At 42.2% G+C, this 20370-nt stretch overlaps 3 protein-coding genes across 3 annotated transcripts; all 3 read left to right on the top strand.

The window, feature by feature from the left end:
* selenoh (selenoprotein H) lies at nucleotides 1-2839 on the top strand. Its single transcript, XM_061079903.1, has 5 exons — nucleotides 1-43; nucleotides 427-556; nucleotides 986-1128; nucleotides 1672-1791; nucleotides 2588-2839. Exons 1-4 carry the CDS (start codon nucleotides 28-30, stop codon nucleotides 1776-1778), a joined length of 396 nt encoding a protein of 131 aa, XP_060935886.1. The 5' UTR covers nucleotides 1-27; the 3' UTR covers nucleotides 1779-1791; nucleotides 2588-2839.
* A 532-nt stretch (nucleotides 2840-3371) lies between these two features.
* clp1 (cleavage factor polyribonucleotide kinase subunit 1) lies at nucleotides 3372-7084 on the top strand. Its single transcript, XM_061079726.1, has 6 exons — nucleotides 3372-3437; nucleotides 4765-5039; nucleotides 5337-5444; nucleotides 5544-5663; nucleotides 5869-6006; nucleotides 6111-7084. The coding sequence occupies exons 2-6, from the start codon at nucleotides 4767-4769 to the stop codon at nucleotides 6795-6797; spliced, it is 1326 nt and encodes a 441-aa protein (XP_060935709.1). The 5' UTR covers nucleotides 3372-3437; nucleotides 4765-4766; the 3' UTR covers nucleotides 6798-7084.
* A 1492-nt stretch (nucleotides 7085-8576) lies between these two features.
* On the top strand, nucleotides 8577-20362 carry zdhhc5b (zinc finger DHHC-type palmitoyltransferase 5b). The gene is made up of 12 exons (XM_061079241.1): nucleotides 8577-8787; nucleotides 10081-11546; nucleotides 12042-12163; nucleotides 12284-12441; nucleotides 13852-14024; nucleotides 14123-14225; nucleotides 14328-14419; nucleotides 14690-14822; nucleotides 15248-15356; nucleotides 15530-15636; nucleotides 16826-17751; nucleotides 18213-20362. The coding sequence occupies exons 2-12, from the start codon at nucleotides 11398-11400 to the stop codon at nucleotides 18316-18318; spliced, it is 2178 nt and encodes a 725-aa protein (XP_060935224.1). The 5' UTR covers nucleotides 8577-8787; nucleotides 10081-11397; the 3' UTR covers nucleotides 18319-20362.
* Nucleotides 20363-20370: the final 8 nt, after the last annotated feature.

Genomic DNA, 20370 nt, shown 5'->3' with positions numbered 1-20370 from the left:
TACACGCGCGAAACTTTTGTAACAGAAATGGCGTCCAGGACAGGTGGGTGTGTATTGTGTTTGTTTACTGTGGAGAAAGACAACTGTACAGGCTCCTGGGACTATTGTTCCATTATAGAATTGTCCTGTAGCCTTGTTCTAGTTAATGTACAGGTGCAGTGCATTGTACCTCCTGCTACAGCGGCTGTCATCTCATGTTTGTGACTGCTGCCATCGAGCCACCGTTAGCTTCATGGCTAACAGCTGAGCACTGGCGAGGTTCACTGATGACATGTTTATTTACGTTGTCCAGTTTCTAGGCGAGGGTTTGAGAGCCTGGCACTCGACTGACCTCACTGTCTGGTTATAACGTGACCTTTAATCAGCCATTAATGGAAATGTTACCTTTGTTATGAGGAGTACTGAGTAAAAGCGTGTGTTGCTCAGGCCGCCGAGGGACGAAGCGCAAAGCGGAGTCTCAGCTGGAAGAGGAGAAGCCATCCGTGAAGGAGAAGGAGGAGGAGAGAGGAGATGGAGAGAACGACCAGGAGGGCCAAAGAGTGGTCATCGAACACTGGTAAATAATATCACACCATACCTTGCAGATACAAGTGCTCAGATTCTTGGTTATAGTTGAACACTTCCCCCACAAGTAGAATCAAACATTAGCAGATGTCTAAACTTCTTCAGTAAAGAGATAACAAAAACACAACAGTTAAGTAGCAAGATATCTTAACACTATGTATCCATCATGTGTATCTTAGACATAGTTAAGTGAAAAAAAATCCTTCACTGCATAGGGATCTCCTGAACTAGACTTTTTAAATTATTACAGATTGGCTTTAAAAAAATTATATTAATGACATAATGAGTATAAAATGGTAATGATACCTCACAATATGACTCAAACACAATAAATAAAGTCACTACATCATGTGCAACAACACATCTCATTCACAGCTTTAATTCCCTGTGCATCTGATAGTTGTCCGGTTATTTCTGGCAGCAAGAGCTGACGAGTGTATGGGCGTAATGCCGAGGAGGTGAAATCTGCCCTCCTGGTTGCCCACCCTGGACTGACTGTGATCCTCAACCACGAGAAACCACGCAGAAACAGCTTCGAGATCACTCTACTGGATGGAGTCAAAGGTGAGGAGGAGAATAAGGGTGAATCCAATAATAAGTCGGCCATGTGGCGTCCCAGAGGGAAGACTGACATCCTCAGCCAAGTGTAACTGTTTCTATATTTGGCCTTTTACAGAATAAAACAAAACAATTAAAACTTTAGAGAAACAAGAGCATATTTTCAAATGTATATCAATCAGTCTATTACTGTTATATTTCTAGTATAATCTTGTTGATTTAGCTATGGTTAGTTAGCCAGAAAATAAGCTAGCTAGCTAAAAGCTAGTTTGTATTGTACATATTTCTCTTTCCCGCTAGTAATGGATTGGAAAATAAGACTTACATGCATCAGATGTGCAAAAGCAGCTGTGTGAAATGAATGAGAGCAGGTGTTCCATAGTGAACACGTACTTTATGGTTCATTTTTGACACGTGTGTAAAAGTGATTTAAACTAGGTTTATTTAAAAAGTAAGAAAGTAAAAATAATTATTTGTCGTAATCAATAAGATATTTAATGAATATCATATTTTATTCCTTTAAATGACTCTTTTGTCTCATCCCTAAAGAAACATCTCTGTGGACTGGAATAAAGAAGGGTCCGCCTCGTAAGCTGAAGTTTCCTCAACCTGATGTTGTAGTTGCTGCGCTACAGGAGGCTCTGAAGGCTGAATAGATGTCCAGTGAAGGTCTGCGTCAAAGCTTTGTGACACTTAGAATGAAAACGCAAGTTGGATAAACTCAACTAATACACACTCGCACAACTGTAATTTATAGTAATGCTAAGTTCAATTAATTTGAGAGACAACACATTAAATACAAACTGAGGTAAAATGTTTTATGCTTTGAACTGCTTCACACAAGGTTGCAGAACAACTTAAATGTCACAATTTATTCTCGACAGGATTATGAACATCAGTTGAACTTTTAAGATATGAAAAAGGTTTAGTTCAAATTATATATTATAATATATATATTTGGAATTTTGAAGATTTTTTAAATATAGAATTTCTTAATATATGGTCTTGAAACTTGAAATTCTGGAACAAAGGATCTTTTTGTAAAATATTATACATTTCTTTTATCATAAAATGAGTTGCACTCAAAACACATTTACTAATTGCTATTAGTTGTTGTTCCAGCATCTCCAAAGATATACGTTGTAAGTAGTTGTTGCTGTTGAGTACTTATCTTGATTCACAGTTCCTTTTATGTATATTTTCCTTTCACCTCCTAGAGCCATGTGTATAACCTATTTCCTGGATAACCATATTTTAGCAGTTTGCGTCACCGACCTAGCGGATGTATTAACTGTTTGTTAGTCGAGCTTATGAAACACTGTCAGTCTTCAGCCATTTGACCACATCTATCTCTTACTATGATGTCTCCTTTGGAAATGGTCTCTCAAACCACATGCAATGTACACATGTGTTGTGACTTTTTGTATTTCAGATTTTAACAGATTAATTCTCTCCTAACATGCAGTTCAGGAGATGTGGCCTGTGGAGGCAGAATGACGAGGAGCGACCAAGGAGAATGTTCTCCGTCCTTCTTCTGATGATCCGAGCTCCAACAGCTCACATCCTCCTGATACAGTGCGACACCTAGTGGAGCCTCTCTGAGACAACACGTTTTTATATTTTACTGTTATGCTGTTCTTGAGCATTCTCACTTTTTCTCAGTGGTTACTGTGCTTATATGTCTGTTTTGATAAATAAAGTTGATTCAATGTTATAATGTGGATGTAGCTTTGTGTTTGCTTTGCTTTGTGCTGGATTGACAAAATCATAAGTATTCTGATTAGACAATAACTTCTAATTCATTTATTTTCCTTAAACTATTATTCAAAGAGGAATGGGTGCCTTGAGAGAACTTGGTCTATAATAACATTTAAGACAAAATTAGCATTTAATGTGTCACTGTAATTTCTTGGGTTTTAAACATTTAAATTCATTCAAAAAGTATAATTTTAATAATATACATCTAATTGGCATTCAAATAAACTGATGCATTTCAATCTGTATTTAATGTATTTATCCATTTTATCATGTGACCGAATAACAAATTTTGATTTGTAATCACAAATAATTGTAAAATTATAAAAATAAGCAATAAAGAGAGTTTAGTATTAAACAATATTCTTATGCAAAAATCTACTTGTAATGTTTCGCTTGAGATGATTGTTTTTCCGTCCAGCCGAACGTTGCTACGGGTTGGTTGCCAAGGAAGTGACCTCACTGCCAAGGAAGTGACCTCACTGTCACGTGGTCATCCACAGCACCGTTGGCTCATGAGTGGGGAAGCTTCTTTCTACTATAACGCTTGAAAATAGTCCGTAAGTAACTTATGTTATAAACAATGAATCTATAAATATTCAACTGACATTGTGGGAGTAGCTCGTTCTGATAGCTGGATTTCATATACATCCAATCAGCCTTTGTTGCTGAAATCGTCATGGCTAAGTTAGCAACGGCCTGCTAACTGCTAGCAAGCTGCTCGGTCTGTTTGCAGGAGACTGGTGTTAACACTCATTTATTTCATTGAGTTAATCTTTTACTGAACGAACTCTGTTGTACATTGAATATATCTCTGATAGGTCACTGTCGCCACTGTTCTGCACTGTCGTCTGCATGTTAAGAGACGAGTCTAGTTTCCAAACATGTACTAAACACAGTACGTCAGTATTTGGCTGTGTGGGCAGGGTAAAGTGAGAAAAACAAACATGTCATACTTAAACGCCACGTAATCATCATATTGAAACTTCACATTTGAACAGGCACAAACTGGGGCTACCTTCTGTTAGGTACTGTTTTATTTATTCATGTGAATGTTACTTAATTGCGTGTGAGCAACATTTTTTTCAAGTTTAGAGTCTTCCTAGATGCATAAACGATTAAAATATTGTAGAATTGTGTTGCACAGCTTTTGAAATTGTTTTAAGTCGATATCAAATAAAAATCTTTTGATGTACTACGTTTTATATATACGTTTTATGTCCGATTGTTGTTTTATGTCAAATGCACCAACCACACCAAGGCAATTTCCTGTAAGTGTAAATAAACTCTGCAATTAAAATAATTCTGAATTCTGATTCTGATTTGATTGCATCCCTCTAAGTATTACAGTGCCATATTTGAGTCTCGTTGTGTTGTTATTTTCATTCTTTAATAATTAATAAATTAAAATTGGTTTAAAAAAACAAGAAAGAAGTACATCAAAGTTAAAATGTGGAATATGGCCAAAATGGCCACTAAATGCAAAATAACAGGCTTCCTGTTGTGTTTTTCCAATTGCACCTAAAGACTTTTTTGTTTGTCGGGTCATAATACACCTGTACATCGATTTTTTGTGAAGACCGGTCAACGTGAACACGTTCCAGGGGTCTCGGGGGGCACCGTTGAGCCATTTTGCGACGCCCATTGAAAATTCCTTCAGAATACGTAAATTTTCACCACTTTCTAACTTTCTGCAAATTTTTAAGAAGTTGAGCATGGTAAAGCCCTCAAAAAGCCAATTCATTTGCCTGAATAATAATAATCCTTACAATTTCAATAGGGTCTCACCTGACCTTTGATGTCAGTGCTCGGGCCCTAATAACTTATTCCTTTTGCCCAAACGTAAGGCTGCTATTGCTAGGCATTCATGTACTTTTCTCTCATCAGTCATGGCAACAGAGGGTGTGGAAACCACGAGTGAAGATGCTCCAGCGTCTGGGAAGGTCAGCACCAGGTATGACCTGGAGAAAGAGACAGAACTTCGGTTCGAGGTGGAGGCAGCTGAGGCGGAGGAGCGAGTTGACCTGGAGCTCCTTGCGGGAATGGCTGAGGTGTTTGGATCAGAGCTGAACCGCAGCAAGAAGTACACATTTGGACCAGGATCTAAGATTGCAGTTTTCACCTGGCAAGGCTGCAGTGTCAACCTCTATGGCAAACCAGAGGTGAGCACCAGGGGAAGGGTCTAAACAAATATTTTATTTTTTTTTTGGAACAGAAATTATGCATGATGTTTTATTTGCAAATAGTGTAGGTTAGTAAAATCTGATCACATCACCTGAGACAGATGTTTGTACCAGGGCTGTACAGGGCCTATGTTAGTGTGTGAAACTGTGCATGTGGATACCTCAGTGTTTGAACCACTGACGTATCGTATCACATTGACACCTGCGTAACTCTGTGTTTGACATTTAATCAATGAGAGGCTCAAATGACCCAGCTTTTCTCCCTCATCTCCACAGGTGGCTTATGTGTCTAAGGACACTCCCATGCTGCTCTACCTGAACACACACGCTGCCCTGGAACAGATGAGAAAACAAGCAGAGCGGGACAATGAGAGGGGGCCAAGGGTGGGTTTGATTAAAGAACTACTGTATTCAGAGGCCTTTATGGTAGATTTTGAATGTATGTATTTTACATTGCCATTGAATAATAAAATCCTCCCTCAGGTGATGGTGGTTGGACCCACAGATGTGGGGAAGTCAACAGTGTGCCGCCTGCTGTTGAGCTATGCTGTGAGAGTGGGCAGGAGGCCGACACTAGTGGAACTGGATGTGGGACAGAGTGGGGTAAAATGATTTGGAGTTATCTTTAAGAATATTGACGCAGACTGTGTTACATCCCAGTGAGCACCAGTGGCATGCATTGCATTTGTTTATTGGATAGTTATAATCGTCCACATTTTGGTATTGAATTGTTGCCACAAGCTTTAAGGAAATATCCATTATACAAATCTGATCAATATGAGTTATAAGGAACATTCTGCCCCCTCAGGTGTCAGTGCCTGGAACAGTGTCCGCTCTGTGCATCGAGCGTCCGGCAGACATAGAGGAGGGTTTCTCAGTCCAGGCTCCATTGGTTTATCACTTTGGCTCAACTACCCCAGGGACCAACATCAAACTTTACAACAAGGTGAGAAAAAAATTGCTGCACATTTTGTTAGTTATATTGCAATCCCATCTGTTATTTTTTTTCTCACCTCCCACTTTAATATGTTCTTTTTTTATAACTTTCAGCTGACTTCATGCCTGGCTGAGGTGTTTTCCCAGCGCTGTGAGGTGAACAGGAAGGCCAGCGTTGGAGGCTGCATCATCAACACCTGTGGCTGGGTGAAGGGCTCTGGGTACCAGGCTCTGGTCCATTGTGCCACTGCCTTTCAGGTGGACGTGGTGCTCGTGCTGGATCACGAGAGGCTGTACAATGAACTCAAAAGAGACCTCCCTCACTTTGTCCGGGTTGTGCTCCTACCCAAGTCCGGTGGGGTGGTGGAACGCTCCAAAGAGTGCCGGCGGGAGACTCGGGATGAGAAAATCCGCGAGTATTTCTACGGCTTCCGTGGACTGTCCTTCTACCCTTTTTCCTTTGAAGTGCGTTTCTCAGACGTTCGCATCTATAAGATCGGGGCGCCGTCTATCCCAGACTCGTGCCTGCCACTGGGAATGTCTCAGGATGACACGCAGCTCAAGATGGTGCCTGTGACACCAGGGAGAGACCTCACGTATCATGTGCTGAGCGTGAGCAGTGCAGAGGATGTAGAGGAAGGGGCAAGAAAGGATATAGTGGAGAGTCCTGTGCGTGGCTTCATTGTGGTGACAAATGTAGACACGCAAACACAGGTAATGAAAGTGCTATCCCCATCACCCAGACCACTGCCCGGACACACGCTGCTTATCATGGACATCCGCTTCATGGACAATAAATAAAATAATCCTTCAGGAAAAAGACACTGTCGCACAAGAAGTGGGACTCGTGTTCGGGACGAATTCTGCTGAGAGGTTGTTTGTACCAGAGGACCTGGATTTTGTTTCCTAGTGGTCTTTTTTCTGCAACTACGGAGAGCCGAGAAATTTCAAGTTTTGAAAATGGACATTGATCTCTGCAGAGCCCGTTTGTGGCAGATGAGGTTTTATGGTTAGGGAAATTATTTTTGTGATAAACTGTTCTCTAAAGATTGTCTTTTTTCATGATAATAAATTTTTTAAACTAAAAAGTTCTGCGCTTTTATTTTTCTGTCTCCAGATTTCCCTTTCCTACATATGGATCAGTTGACATTTATATGCAGATGTCCTCTACCTTATAGTCCTATATGTACATAAAGTAAAAATGTACTCTACGTAAGAACAGTTTGGAGATACTGGTATTGCAATTCTACTTTTAAGTATTTCCAGCTAGTACCAGCTACAGTTAGTACCACTTATTTAATACACAAACCATATGATCATTTTATCAAAAAATTATACAATGTTAACATAGAAACGTGTTCAAATTTTTATCAATTTAACTCTAAGTTCTGCTTACACATGACTATAAATAATAATCAAATCATCCAATCTAGGACTTTTATTGCAATTAACTGTTTTCATACATTGCTTTTACTTTAGTAAAAGGGAAGATGTCTTCATATACCACTACAACAGACAAAAGAGACGTAACAGTGTGTCAATCCCTACCAACTCATAGAGTTCATCAGATACACTATACAGATGCACATTTCTTTAACAAGTGGAAGATGGACTCAACTAATCAGCATAAAGTAACTTTAACTTTAACTTGTGAGGGTGTGATGCTCTGTATAAGCCAGTATTTAAAATGAAACATCCTCTCATACAGTATAGACACATTTAACTTAAACAAAGGTGGAATGTTTCGTTTTGAAATACACATTTTTGTTCAGGCTGATTTATTAGCATTTCTACACCACACTTGTCCTATTTGCCACGTTACTTCTATTTGCTGTGCTTCTTCTCTTAACATTATCTCTCCTCAGCAGGATGCTGCTTTATGTAGGTGGGTCAGTTGAAGGTGTTTTAAGTTGACCATCTGGAATCTGTGGAGAAAAAAAAGAAGCTTATTTTACTATGTGAATTTGCCCTAACGCCTGACATTTAACAAGAATGCTTTACACACTGACTTTCAGTTTGAGTGAAATGATTATTACTAAACCAGGTGGTGTTGATGCAATGCATTTTGTTGATTCACACACAGTCAAGTTTTTCTCTCCAGTTCTACTGACAGTCAATGTCAACTTTCAGCCTGAGTAACTTACCCTTCCATAATAAATGTTTTTTCAAACATTTTTTGGGGGATTTATTAGGATATTCGATATACAGACAGCACATATTATTATTTATTATTGATCATATGTAACATTTATATAAAGTACTAGTCTGTACATAAAGTTTGTGTCCATTATACAATGCATATAAAGTGTATACATCTATGTAAGTTTTCCATGTATATTATGTGTGTAAAGTTTATACATTTATATATATGTACGTTTTGCGTGTATTATATGTAAATGAGGTTAATGTAAAGTTTACACCAGGTATTATATATAAAGTTTATACAGTCTTTGGTCATAACATCAGCCAATCACCATCCCCGGTGTTCGAGCTGGTTCCTCAGACCACACCTTCCTTGCGCTCTGATTGGCTGTTCCTCCCACCTGAGGCACGACGGACCAGTTCCGGGATTCCGACATCGGCCTAGCCAGCGAGCTAACGGGGCTGCTAGCGGCTAACTCAAGGAGGACCCACACCACCCTCACCCTACAGGCAAGGCAGCTCGCATGACCGGCTCTAGCGGCTTGATTTACCCGCCCTTCGTGGTGACTGTTAAGCCCGAAGTAGCCACAGCCAGCCCGCCGGCGAAATCTATTCGAATAAGCGAGTGTGAAGCTACAATGCTAATCAGGTAACGCTAGCTGACTCCTCTCGTAGCTGTGGTAAAGGACTGAGCGGTGTCGCAAAGAAAACTTTCGAGGCTCGGTAAGAGCTAACTGAGTACTAAGTGCAGATTGTGTCACATCGCTCGTTGTGGCTCATGTGGAGTGAGACACCACAGCGTGAGTCCATGAGTTGTGCTGAAGTTTTTGTGTTATTGACGGGGTTCACGTTGCAGCAGCGGTGTCTTGACTGAACCCTCGCTGTGCCCTGGCCTGTTGTTCAACGCCCGGTCTGACACAACCTCTGGCTCGGAGATCAAGTGATAGTCAGATGTTACAGTTTTGAAACGAGGCCTCAAGCTTGGGACCTGTCAACGTGTTGGTGTCTGTCCGAATTGATAAAGTTTGATCTAAAGGCCACTTCGCGATGTGGCTGGCGAGCCGCAGCTTGTCGTGGGGACATGACAGACAGGCAGGACTTGACACGGAGATTTGAGGATTAACATCCATAACAGTCGAGGGGGATTTGTCGTGTGGCAGATGAGATGATTAACAACAGGCCCACTGACACCTCCGCCCGGCCACAGCTCGCTATTTGGGAATAATACCGATGATAGCTGCAAAGAGGGGTGTGTCCAAACTATCAGATTACACTTTTACTCCGGGTCCTTTTTCAGTGTCTTCACACTTGACGGACTAGTTTTTCATCTTGAGAAGAGGGAGATTTGCATTCTGTGTTTGTGTGTGTGTCGTTGTCTCCATGGTGTTTTGAATTTCCAGGAATGGGACGTCTTTCATTTGACCACCTGGGGGCATGGAGGTGACAGCTGTCTGTATAACAACTCCAGGCGGTTGAACAACTTTGTTTATGAGTGATGGGGAGATATGTACAGTCACATAAAAAAAGCACGAGCTGTTCATCACAGTAAGACGTTGGTTAGTCATCCTGATGGTTGTGAAATCAGGATTTCTCCAGGATTACCCTGCCCTTCCACCCAAGAATGAAAACACATTTTGATTGTGAATTTAAACCTGTTCAAGTGGAACATGGATAGTTTCATACAGAAACATTATTGTGCTTGTGATCTTATTATTTTTTGTTGTATAAAGAGCCATAACTAATCAGCAAAGAAGCTGTTCGACCCACTGTTTCATAGGAAAAGTGGCACATCCGTTCATCTGTGAAGCCGAAACCAGAGAATATCAAAATAGCTTCCAATTAGTAATAATAATTAAGTGCTAATTGTAGCCGTAATTACTTGATATCTACTTGTGTTTTGGACCTCACTGACAAGTTGTGTTTGTTTGTTTTGTTTTTACAGGGCTCTCCTACAGCTCACATAGCCAGCGGCTGAAAGACGACCGGGTGGACAAAGGAAAAAAAAAGGACTAAAATGGATCAGCCTACATAACGTCACTGCTGCACATGGCTTTGTTTTGGAGATGTAAAATGGGAACAGAGGTCTGTCTGCAGAGAATTTGGAGGTTTCGGAGGTCTCTACACGCAGACCCGGCCAAGAGCGGCGACACCTCGGTGACATCCACTGGGCTTCTCTTTGGAATGAGTTGATTTTGTCTCATAATTTACACAAAGACTGAAGGCGGGGGTCTTAATAGATCCAGCGGACTTTGCTTGGGTTTATTTTACTTGTGAAGGCAAGGATAGATATCATTTGAGTTTTTTTGTTTTGTTTTGAGCAGCTTTTTAAAAATAGATTCCAGCTGGACTTTGGTTTTGATGTCGGGCGATTTCCCACAACTGGTTTGAAAGTGAATCTGTTTGTTTAGTTGTTTTCCCCCCCCGCTGTCTTAGTTCGAAACGCTCGAACTGTTCCCTCTGCCGCCATCCTCAGTTTCTTCCACCCACCCAGTGCCTATATAAGCCCCTTCGGGACAATCACAGAAGTCATCAGCAGCTGCTACGCTCAATCCTCCTCAAGCCTGTTCTCCTCCATGTGCTTCTGCTCCTGGCCTGCTGGCTGTCTACCCACTACCTCTTTAATTTCCTCGTTTTAATTTTTTCTATACCTTTTTTTCCTAAGAGGCATAATCAGAACACTAGCACAGTGACAAGCATTAATGTAAACCGAGTTGTAAGAATTGAGAGAAACCTAGATTGCGCCAAATTTGGATGCGTATGCAAGTGCACATGCACAGTGTTGAGGTTGCACTGGTGCCAGGGAGCATTTTAAGATTAGATTTATTTATATTGTTGCAAATTAAATTAAAGCCATACAAATATTTATGAATAACCTACACATATTTTTGTATCACATTGCTCTTGTATAGTTTTCTTTTATATGCTTCTGTTAAGATTATGCACACAAATTAAATATCTATAACAAGCTGAACACATGCAAGTAGAGCTGTATATTGCTATATGAAAAACGATCTCTGTTTTTGAGTGATTATATTAGTGCTTGGAGATATTTTGTGTGCGGACGAAGAGTCTCCCTCATGTTTCTGTTGACTTGCTGCTTTGCATAGTGTTGGTTTTCTCTTCCAGTCTGTAGTCATGGCCCCTCCTCCCACCCAAACGCCATCTTTGTCATTTTGACCCGTTAAGGCGCACTTTGCAGTAGGTAGACAGTAGATATCTACCTCTGTCTCTCTTCCTCCCCTCTCTCGGTCTATCTCTGATGCCGGGCTTCAGTAGTGGGGGGGTTGGGGGAGGAGTGGGTGGCCCAGCTTCTGCTCCTCCCCGTTCTTTTCGACCCAGCCGATATGTCCCGGTGTCTGCAGCCGCCCTTTTCCTTGTTGGATCCACCAGCCTGTTCTTCTGCTTCACGTAAGTGTCTCTTGGTCCGTCTCTCTTAAATACGCAAACAAACTGACACCTAAAGCAAACACAGTGCCAAAGTCTCAAATATTTACACACAATTGTGTCAGGATTGAAAGTGAATACATATTTGTGTTGGTTGAGGCATGTGTGAATATCCCTATGTAATTGATTGCACTTGAAAGGTTAATTTTTTTTTTTTGTTTACCTTTTTAATAAAGATGTACGCAGCACACATACTTGCCGTTTACAATTAGTTTATTTTTGGCCAGGCATTCCAACTGAACTGGAGGAAATCGTCAGACACAAAAGCTTATAGCAGTTGTGTTGATGGCCTATTAAGGTTTACTTGCACATTTTTCCCAATCGTGCCTTGATTCAAGGAATATTTTTGTTCTCTACTTGCTTCTACTTCAGTCTTAGAACAAGAAAATGTCATGCTTTGAAATACTATTAGTTTTGGCAATAATAGGTCAAACTGTTATTTTGTTTCCTGCTGTCCAGGTGCCCATGGTTGTCAGAGTTTTTATCCGCTGTCATTCCCATCTACATTGCTGTGATCTTCCTCTTCACCCTCGCCAACTTCTGCATGGCCACTTTCATGGACCCAGGTGTCTTCCCCAGAGGTAAACACACATAGACACTGCCAATGTCATTGTGCCGAAGTTTCTATGCAATGATGAATACAGTGTTTTATACAGTACATTGTAGATCATCAATCACGTGCGTGCGTTTTCTTTCTGTAGCGGAGGAGGATGAGGATAAAGAGGATGATTTCCGAGCTCCACTCTATAAGACTGTGGAGATCAAAGGCATCCAGGTGCGCATGAAGTGGTGCTCCACCTGCCGCTTCTACCGGCCGCCACGCTGCTCGCACTGCTCCGTCTGCGACAACTGTGTGGAGGTACACACGCACAGAATCAATTTATTTCATGCAAATATGATTTGTTATACCAGGAAGCTGGGTGGAGTGCGGTGACAGTGTCTGATTATCTGAGCTAATTTATTTTCTATTGCTCCTGTGTTTTTCCTTTATTTATAGAACTAGTGCAGTGCCTGTTCTTAACCTACCTGTTTGGAATGGTCTGTTTGCTTGGCCTGTGATAGCTGGTTGCAGCTTTCTATTTGAAACTGTAAATGTGACCTGCAGTAATTGAGCTGGGGCAAGGAAAGACTGGCTGCAGGACTCAGTCTGCAGAAGCCGCTCCACAGCTGCTGCATAAAGAGCCTTTCACCTGTTTATTCAAAGTTCAGTGAAACTCGACTCAGTCCTCAAAACCCAGAGCTGGAGAACCAGTTGTTGCTGTTATCAAGTTCGACAATGTCCCTGATTAGTCCCACCAGCCACCCGTTTAATAAAATGTAATAAATATTTTATTTATCGTGCATCCTTCGACAGTAAATTTAATAAAAAATAGACATGAAGCTGATTAGATGAACGATTCTCAAGATATGTGTGCCACAGTCCGAGATTTCTAGAATTATTAGACAGATGTCAGTGGACCCTTTAGAGCAGTGTTCACTAACCTTTTTAAGCCAACAGTCACTTTTTAATTCCGAACGTAAGCCAAGATCTACCACCCTGATATCTTACGAAAAACGTATTTATAGTCATATTTATAATTTTTGCCGTTTCTGTTTAAGACTCAATGTACGAGCAATTTGCTTGTATAAAAGTAGTGCTGTGTGCTCAAATACATTATGAAGCAGTGCATTTTCTACTACTGCAAATATTTCACAATATAACCCCTTTTTTTTTTGCAAGTGTTGCAACCATTTATGTTTGTCAAATAATTTAACCGATCAACTCAGTTGAAAGATTGTTTTCGCCGTCTATGCTGCAGTGAACCTTGTGCAATGTGTATCTGTCGGATATGTCACAAACTTGCATATTTACAACACTTCCCGAACCCATTTTAAAGTAAAAGCACTCGTGAGTTTCCCTGTCAGATCGCTCAGCCCATCATTGTTGGGCGGTGACCACTGCTTTAGAACATCTGCTTTATATTTATTTTTAAATTGATGGGAGAATTATTGTATCTAAGTCTCTGTTGCACTAAGTCTGTATTACATGTATGTGTGCGTGTAATGTATCTCAGTTATAAATGTGAATCCTAATTTGACAGTGAGCTTTTATAAACTCCTGTGTGGCTTGAATTTTCAATTTATATGTCCTATTCTTTGTTTCCCACAGTGTGAGTGTCGGTGGTAGAAATTGTGCCCATATCTGATATAGATTTTTTTGGTTCCTGTTGCTCATCATCATAATTCTTCCCTAAATCTTTAATGCTGTTTTGCCCCCGTTCTCTCTCAGGATTTTGACCACCACTGTCCGTGGGTGAACAACTGTATTGGTCGGAGGAATTATCGCTATTTCTTCCTTTTCCTGATATCACTCACCACCCACATCGTGGACGTGTTTGGGTTTGGCTTGGTTTATGTCCTACATCACCGCCAGCAGCTGGATACACCACATGCTGCTGTCACGTATCCTTCACTTGGCACGCTACAGCCCAAAAAATTCTGAACGCTTTTCACATTTTTATGCCATATTTGTTGTGATCTCCTTGACCCTCTCCTCCCAGTATGGCTGTGATGTGTGTGGCTGGTCTGTTTTTTGTCCCAGTTGCTGGCCTGACTGGGTTTCACATGGTGCTGGTGGCCCGCGGCAGGACCACAAACGAACAGGTACGAACGAGAGTACATACAGTTTAGACGGATTGTTCTTCTCTGTATATGTTTCATTATCGTTGGTTTCTTTGTGAACTGGATGGTTGTCTCTCACTGTAGGTGACAGGAAAGTTCCGGGGCGGCGTTAACCCTTTCACCAATGGTTGCATGAGGAATATTTCCCATGTGCTCTGCAGCTCCCAGGCCCCCAGGTCAGCCCTGCTCACTCATCTGCACTCCTCTGTTTACTCCTGTCCTTAAACACTCTCCACAATTATTCCTGTTCCACTGATTCTTTATTTCCATTGCTCTCCCTCTCTACCTTTTCCACTTTCCACTCTCCTCATTTATTGTTCTCATTATTGGTCTTTTCCTTTAATGGGTACAAGCTTTTCAGTGCGAGTGGCTGCTGTTTCTTGATTCGGTTTGTCATAAGAGCAAAGCGCTGCTGGTTATAATGAGCGTGTATGTCCTTGTCACAGATACGTGGGTCGATTGCGGAGCCCTAAGTCTGTGGAAATACAGCCACCATTTCTTATACCAGCTCTCACTGAGGCCCAGCTGGAAGCAAAGGTCCTGGACAATGGCATCCAGAATGACCGACACAGCGCCCGGGTGAGTGATGCCTCATCCCACAGAAACTCAAAAACAGAAAACTTAACTTACATGTGAAAGTTGTGGATAAAAAAACTCACCAGATATTGTTGGTATACATTTTTTCAAGTGTCATGGCTCCTACGATTGACAAAATGAACACTACAAGATAAAATACTCAGTACTCTACCTTCTATGTATAATTTAGAGCCAGTTTTACCATCAGCAAGTTGATGGTGAAACTGGAAAAAGTTTGAGTAGATCGATGAGTTTGAAAACAATGTATGTAAAACAGGATTTTATTACAACGTAAATATGGCAACAGGCATTTGATCATCTGTTACGGCAATTGCGAGCTAAACATTGATTGTTTTGTATAGATAATAGTTAATGATTATGTTTATGGATTTGAATGACTCCTCATTACCTTGATGTGTCTCTTCCAGTCCAAGAGCAGTCTAGATCAGATGGAGAGCCAGTCAGCTGATGCAGAGCCTCCACCTCCTCCAAAGCCAGAAATGCGTTACCCTGGCCTGCCCCGTGCTGACACAGAGGGTGAGACATATAAATTCAAATGCACAAGATATGTGTTAACATCTGACTGTTTGCTGTCAAGTGCAGCCCAGGTACTTGAGGTGTATTCCCTCTTATGTAAACAGATTCCTGTTTGTTTTTCAATCTCAAACACACCTTGTTCATGTGTCACTTTTGGTTTTCTCGCCGCTCAGAGAGCAGTTTGTTGACTGAAGCTCCACCTACACCGTCAATGTACAAGTATCGACCAGCCTACAACAGCCCAGGAAGGAACCACACTGCCCTCACACACCCCAACAAGGTACATCTCAATTCACACCTGCACAGTCCTCGAGGTATTAGGTATCAACTACTAACACAACATTATGTCGGTGCTGCCTGAGAGTGAAGAATCGCATTTGTTTACTGGAAACTTTACATCCAAGTATATTCTATTAAATACGTACAACTTCATTAATAGGAAATTATTCTAGCAATATTATATACAGATATTATATTGACCTTTCATTTTACTTTTTGTAAAGATATGGGGATGTGTTTTATCCGTACTGCCCACACAGCAGAAGCACATAGAACAGAGCAAACAGACTATATCCCGCAGATTACTGTAACAGATGGTCCTGTGGCTTTTGTGCTCTCCCCCTTCTGATATCCTTTGTGGTTAATACCATGCCCCTGTTTTTTTGTTGTTGTTTTTTTTACTTGAAATTGATCATTCAGTGGCCACCAGGTGATCAGTAAGTCTCAGCTAGTGTCATCTGTGTGTGTGTGTATATCCCTCTGGATGTCTCTGTTTCTCTCTGTTTGAGTGAATCTATCCTTCCTCCCCCTTGAGACTGCATTGACTGGAATGTGTAGTTCATGTACTTTATGTTTTATATTTGTATCCCCGTTCATGTGTTGATGCACAGTCTTTGACATGCAGTGTCAGTGTTTGTTCAAGCCAGTCGATGTTTCCAGTCCAGTAGTGTGATGATGGAGTAGAGCACCAGTCAAGCATCCAATTTTTCCCTACCACTGTTTCTTTTTTTTTTTTTCTGTTAGCATTTTTTAAAGAACTGGCTAATACTTCACTCCATTTAAGTCTCTATATTAAGCAGTCTCCAAACAATTAATTCACGTGATTAAAAAACACAAATTTAATCGTATTTATTAATGTATTTTTAACAACTCCTACATGGAGGCTTCTGTATTAACCAATAATTAATTTAAAAATATAAAATAATTGCCGAATAGTGGACATTAATTATCACTTCAAATCTTCTTATAGTTTCCTCAAACTACAATGTAATGTGCCACAAACCTTACGCTGCTCATATATGCTTATTACAGAGACTCAAATTAAAGTGTCGTCAAACGTGGGTTCATCTATCTTATATATTCCTGAGGTAACATGGTGGTGTTCATCTCTCCTCCCCCTCCTCTTCATCACACTCTTCCTCCCCCATCTCTACCTCTGGTCTGTTTCTCCTCATCTCTCCTCTCCTCAGATGATTCGCGTTGAGAGTCTTGACTCTCCATCTCCTTCTATCCTCCACTCCAGCCGTCAGCCTAGTTATCGCTCGGAGCCAAGCAGCCTGGACGGGACCACGGTGGTGGGGGGAGGTGTGGGGGCGCGCAGAGGGGCTGGGGAAAGGGGCGAGGGCCCCGGAGGCCCTGGCGGGACCACTGGGGGGGTGTTGGGGGGCACGTCAGGTTACTCCCTGACTGGGCGCTCCTACACCTCCTACCCATCTTCTCTTGTTTTGTCCATGGGCGGCTCGCACTCCTCCAGCATGCGCTCGGCGCACGCAGCACACAACCCGCTGGCCACGCTCCAATCAGAAGGCACCACAGACACCAGCTATAAAAGCCTGGCCAATCAAACGCCTCGGAATGGCAGCCTGTCCTATGACAGCCTACTGACGCCATCCGAAAGCCCAGAGTTCGAGTCGGCTGCCCACGAGCTGTCGCCGCACAAGCCTCACGCTGCGTATCCCTCTGTGAATAGAACAGGGCAGCTGGAGATGGTGTCGCCCAGTAGCCCGCTGCAGGGCTACATGTCGCCCTTCCTCTCAGCTCAGCTCGCCCAGCAGAGGGAGGGGCAGCTGCTCCAGGGCTCTGCCACTTTCTCCTCCCCTCACAGGGCCTACCTGCGTGCCGTCAGCCCCCCCCCTTCCTCCGCTGGGCTTCCTGAGGCCCAGTACCTGCTGCAGCATAACCAGGACTCTTCCTCCCGAGGCCCACGGAACCCTTCCTCCTCATCCCCTGGGACTCGCTCCCCCGAGCCGCCTGTCTCCCCCCCACCTCGCGGCCTCTCCCTTGGCAAGTCCCAGACTCACATCGGGGAGACAGGGCCTCAGCACAAGCCTCGACCTGCAGGAGGAGGCTCTGTGCTGGGAGGGGCAGGAGCCGGAGGAGGGCAACAGGCTCCACAGTGAGTAGTGAACCTCCGGCAAATCCGTCAGCCTGCTGCTCTTCCTGCTCCTTTTCCTCCTAATCCTCTTCTTCTTCCTCCCTGGTTTGTGTCAGCCCTCCTCTTCCTCCCTGATCTGTGTGAGTCTTCCTTTTCCTATTTCATGGTTTACAGCCAGTCTTCTCATGTGCCGTGCAAGTTTTATTGGGTCAGGTATTAGTATGTGTTGATCAGTGTTACAAGCATGCCACTGTGTGTTTACCTCTGAGAAAGCATGTCCAGCCACGCTGCTGTTTACGCTCCTGGTCTCACTCTAAGTTTCGTGACCAAATGCCTTAACGATCATTGGTAGACAAATGTTTTGCTTTTTTGTGCTTTTGTTTATTTTTGAAGTAGAACCACTCACCTCCACATCCCTTTCTCCTCCTACACTCCCCCCTCCCCTTCCCTTCCCTTTACTTCTTCGTGGCTCTCCGATTCAGATTCACCTCTCGCCCAGTCTTGGCTAATCACACCACATCCAAACCAGGGGGCGGGGTGAAGAAGGTGACCGGCGTCGGAGGAACCACTTATGAGATATCGGTTTGAGTGACAGACGCCCTTCATGGGAAAGGGACTCGACTTCTTCCATTGAGCTGGATATTATTCACGACCGCAGGCTCCTCAAAAAAGACGGTTTTCTTCTGCAGCGGACGAAAGGAACAATCCTGTCTGGTACTCAACTTTGTTACCTTTGTAACGCCACTGGCCATTCGTCTCCGCCAGCCTTTCAGATTTGAACAAAGAGGAACCAGGGACGCTGGTTCATGTTTCCACAGGATCAATATGTGTCCATTTAGCCACTTTGTGAGCCATAGACTGATGTTAACGCATCATCAGAGCTTGGTACAGTTTTTGTCTATAGAACACACATAGCTTTTCACTGATTTGCGGTTTTACTTTGGTACATTAGCACAGTACGGAGTGCTGGCAGCAGCGTCCTCCGCTTTAAGAAAGGATGGCCTTTAACCAGTGGATGTAAAATAAGAGAGGGAGGCTTTAGGACTGTCGACCAATTGAAACGCCTTCTTTTCCACTGTATGAACGGACCACGCAGCCTGGTGATTTGTTTAGAGTCGTGGAGAAAAGAGTCCAACCTATTAACACAGTATCATTTAGTTTTATAAATCTTTTTTAAGTATTGTTTTATATACATGTATTATTATAATTACCGGGTCAAATTGTCAGGTATTGACGACTATTGATGAGGGTGGCAGATGTACTGTGTGTAATTATTCATGAACGCGGCTCCAAATCAGTTGCCTGTCTGTATTTGATGGCTGCATCAGCCACTCACAAGCTCTCGCTGGAGGTTTCATCTTCCAGCTAGAAGGACGATCCTTTGTCGACAGCGGATGTGGCAGATCATCAAGCTTAATTATCAAAACGCCACAAAGAAATTCTAAATCACGATTCCAGCACAAGCAACTTTGTGGAATGTATGCTTTAAATGTTTATGCCAGAGACATTATGCAAAATCTGTTTGTAGCTTTAAGATCATTTCATGTCTTTTGGGTGTTTTTTGTTTCTTCCTCTTTTCTGTGATGTTTTCGTCAGTCAGTCATGATGCTAGCAGAACCTTTAAAAGATGGCCAGCTAAGTAGGTGCAGCGAGGGAGGGGCTTATTTATTTCACCAGACGAGACAATGCTGCTGTTCTGGACACCACTCATTTCAAACCAGTCTCTACCAGTTTGCTCCTTTTTATTGAGAAGAGTTTTTTTTTCTTTGAAAGGAAGCTAATGAATAAAATGCAATATGCAACAGTAGATTTTTAAGGAGGGACTGGTTTGCAACTGGACTTTTTTTGCCTTGAGACCATTCATAGTGAAGCAAGCGCATTTTTTATTGTTTTTTTTTAAATTGATTTTTATTTTTTACACTTCGCAGAAAAAGTTTTTGGATTGACTTGTTAATTTTGAAAATATTTCCCTGAAGGTACAACTATTTTTTTACCCACAGCCATGTTGAGAAATTAGATTATTAGATTAGATGAATTACCGGAACGGAGATGAGTTTGTCCGTCAGGATTTGGCATTACATTAAAGATGCATTTCATTTTCTTTTCCTACCGAGGCCCACAGCAGTGTCTGCAGCAGGAGGTCAAAGTAGGCTTTACGTATCACATGTTTGGGGGAACGTACGCGCTTGAAGCACAGAACCATCGTTCAGCCATCACGACTGTGTTACTAGTTTTTCGGGCTTTGTCTTCTGTGTGCATGCGGTTTTGGTTTTGTCGTGCTTGAATGCTTCACTGGCGTGCATACCTGGTTCATAAATAGGTGGTAACGAGAAAAGAGTCATTAATGGCACCAGCAGCCATCGTTTGGAGATAAAAGAGAACCAGTGTTACGTTCTTCCTTCTCTGGCCAAGGATGGTGACCATTGAACAATTTGAAACTTATCTGAGAGCAGTAAGTATACTTCTATGTGAGATAACAATATCGCTATTGTGGGCTGTGATGAATGGAACGAGTTTCACAAATATCTGTAACGAGTACATTAAAGACATTTCCAAAATGGCCTTAAATCAAGAGTTTTTAAAAAAAGGATGTCTTCTCAGAATAAAAAGGTCAATCTGATGAAAAACTGAACACATTGT

The sequence above is a fragment of the Limanda limanda genome, chromosome 10 (assembly GCF_963576545.1).
Source record: "Limanda limanda chromosome 10, fLimLim1.1, whole genome shotgun sequence".
Classification (NCBI taxonomy): Eukaryota; Metazoa; Chordata; class Actinopteri; order Pleuronectiformes; family Pleuronectidae; genus Limanda; species Limanda limanda.
The sequence above is the reverse complement of the archived record's forward strand: the minus strand, read 5'-3'. Positions and strand labels throughout refer to the sequence as shown.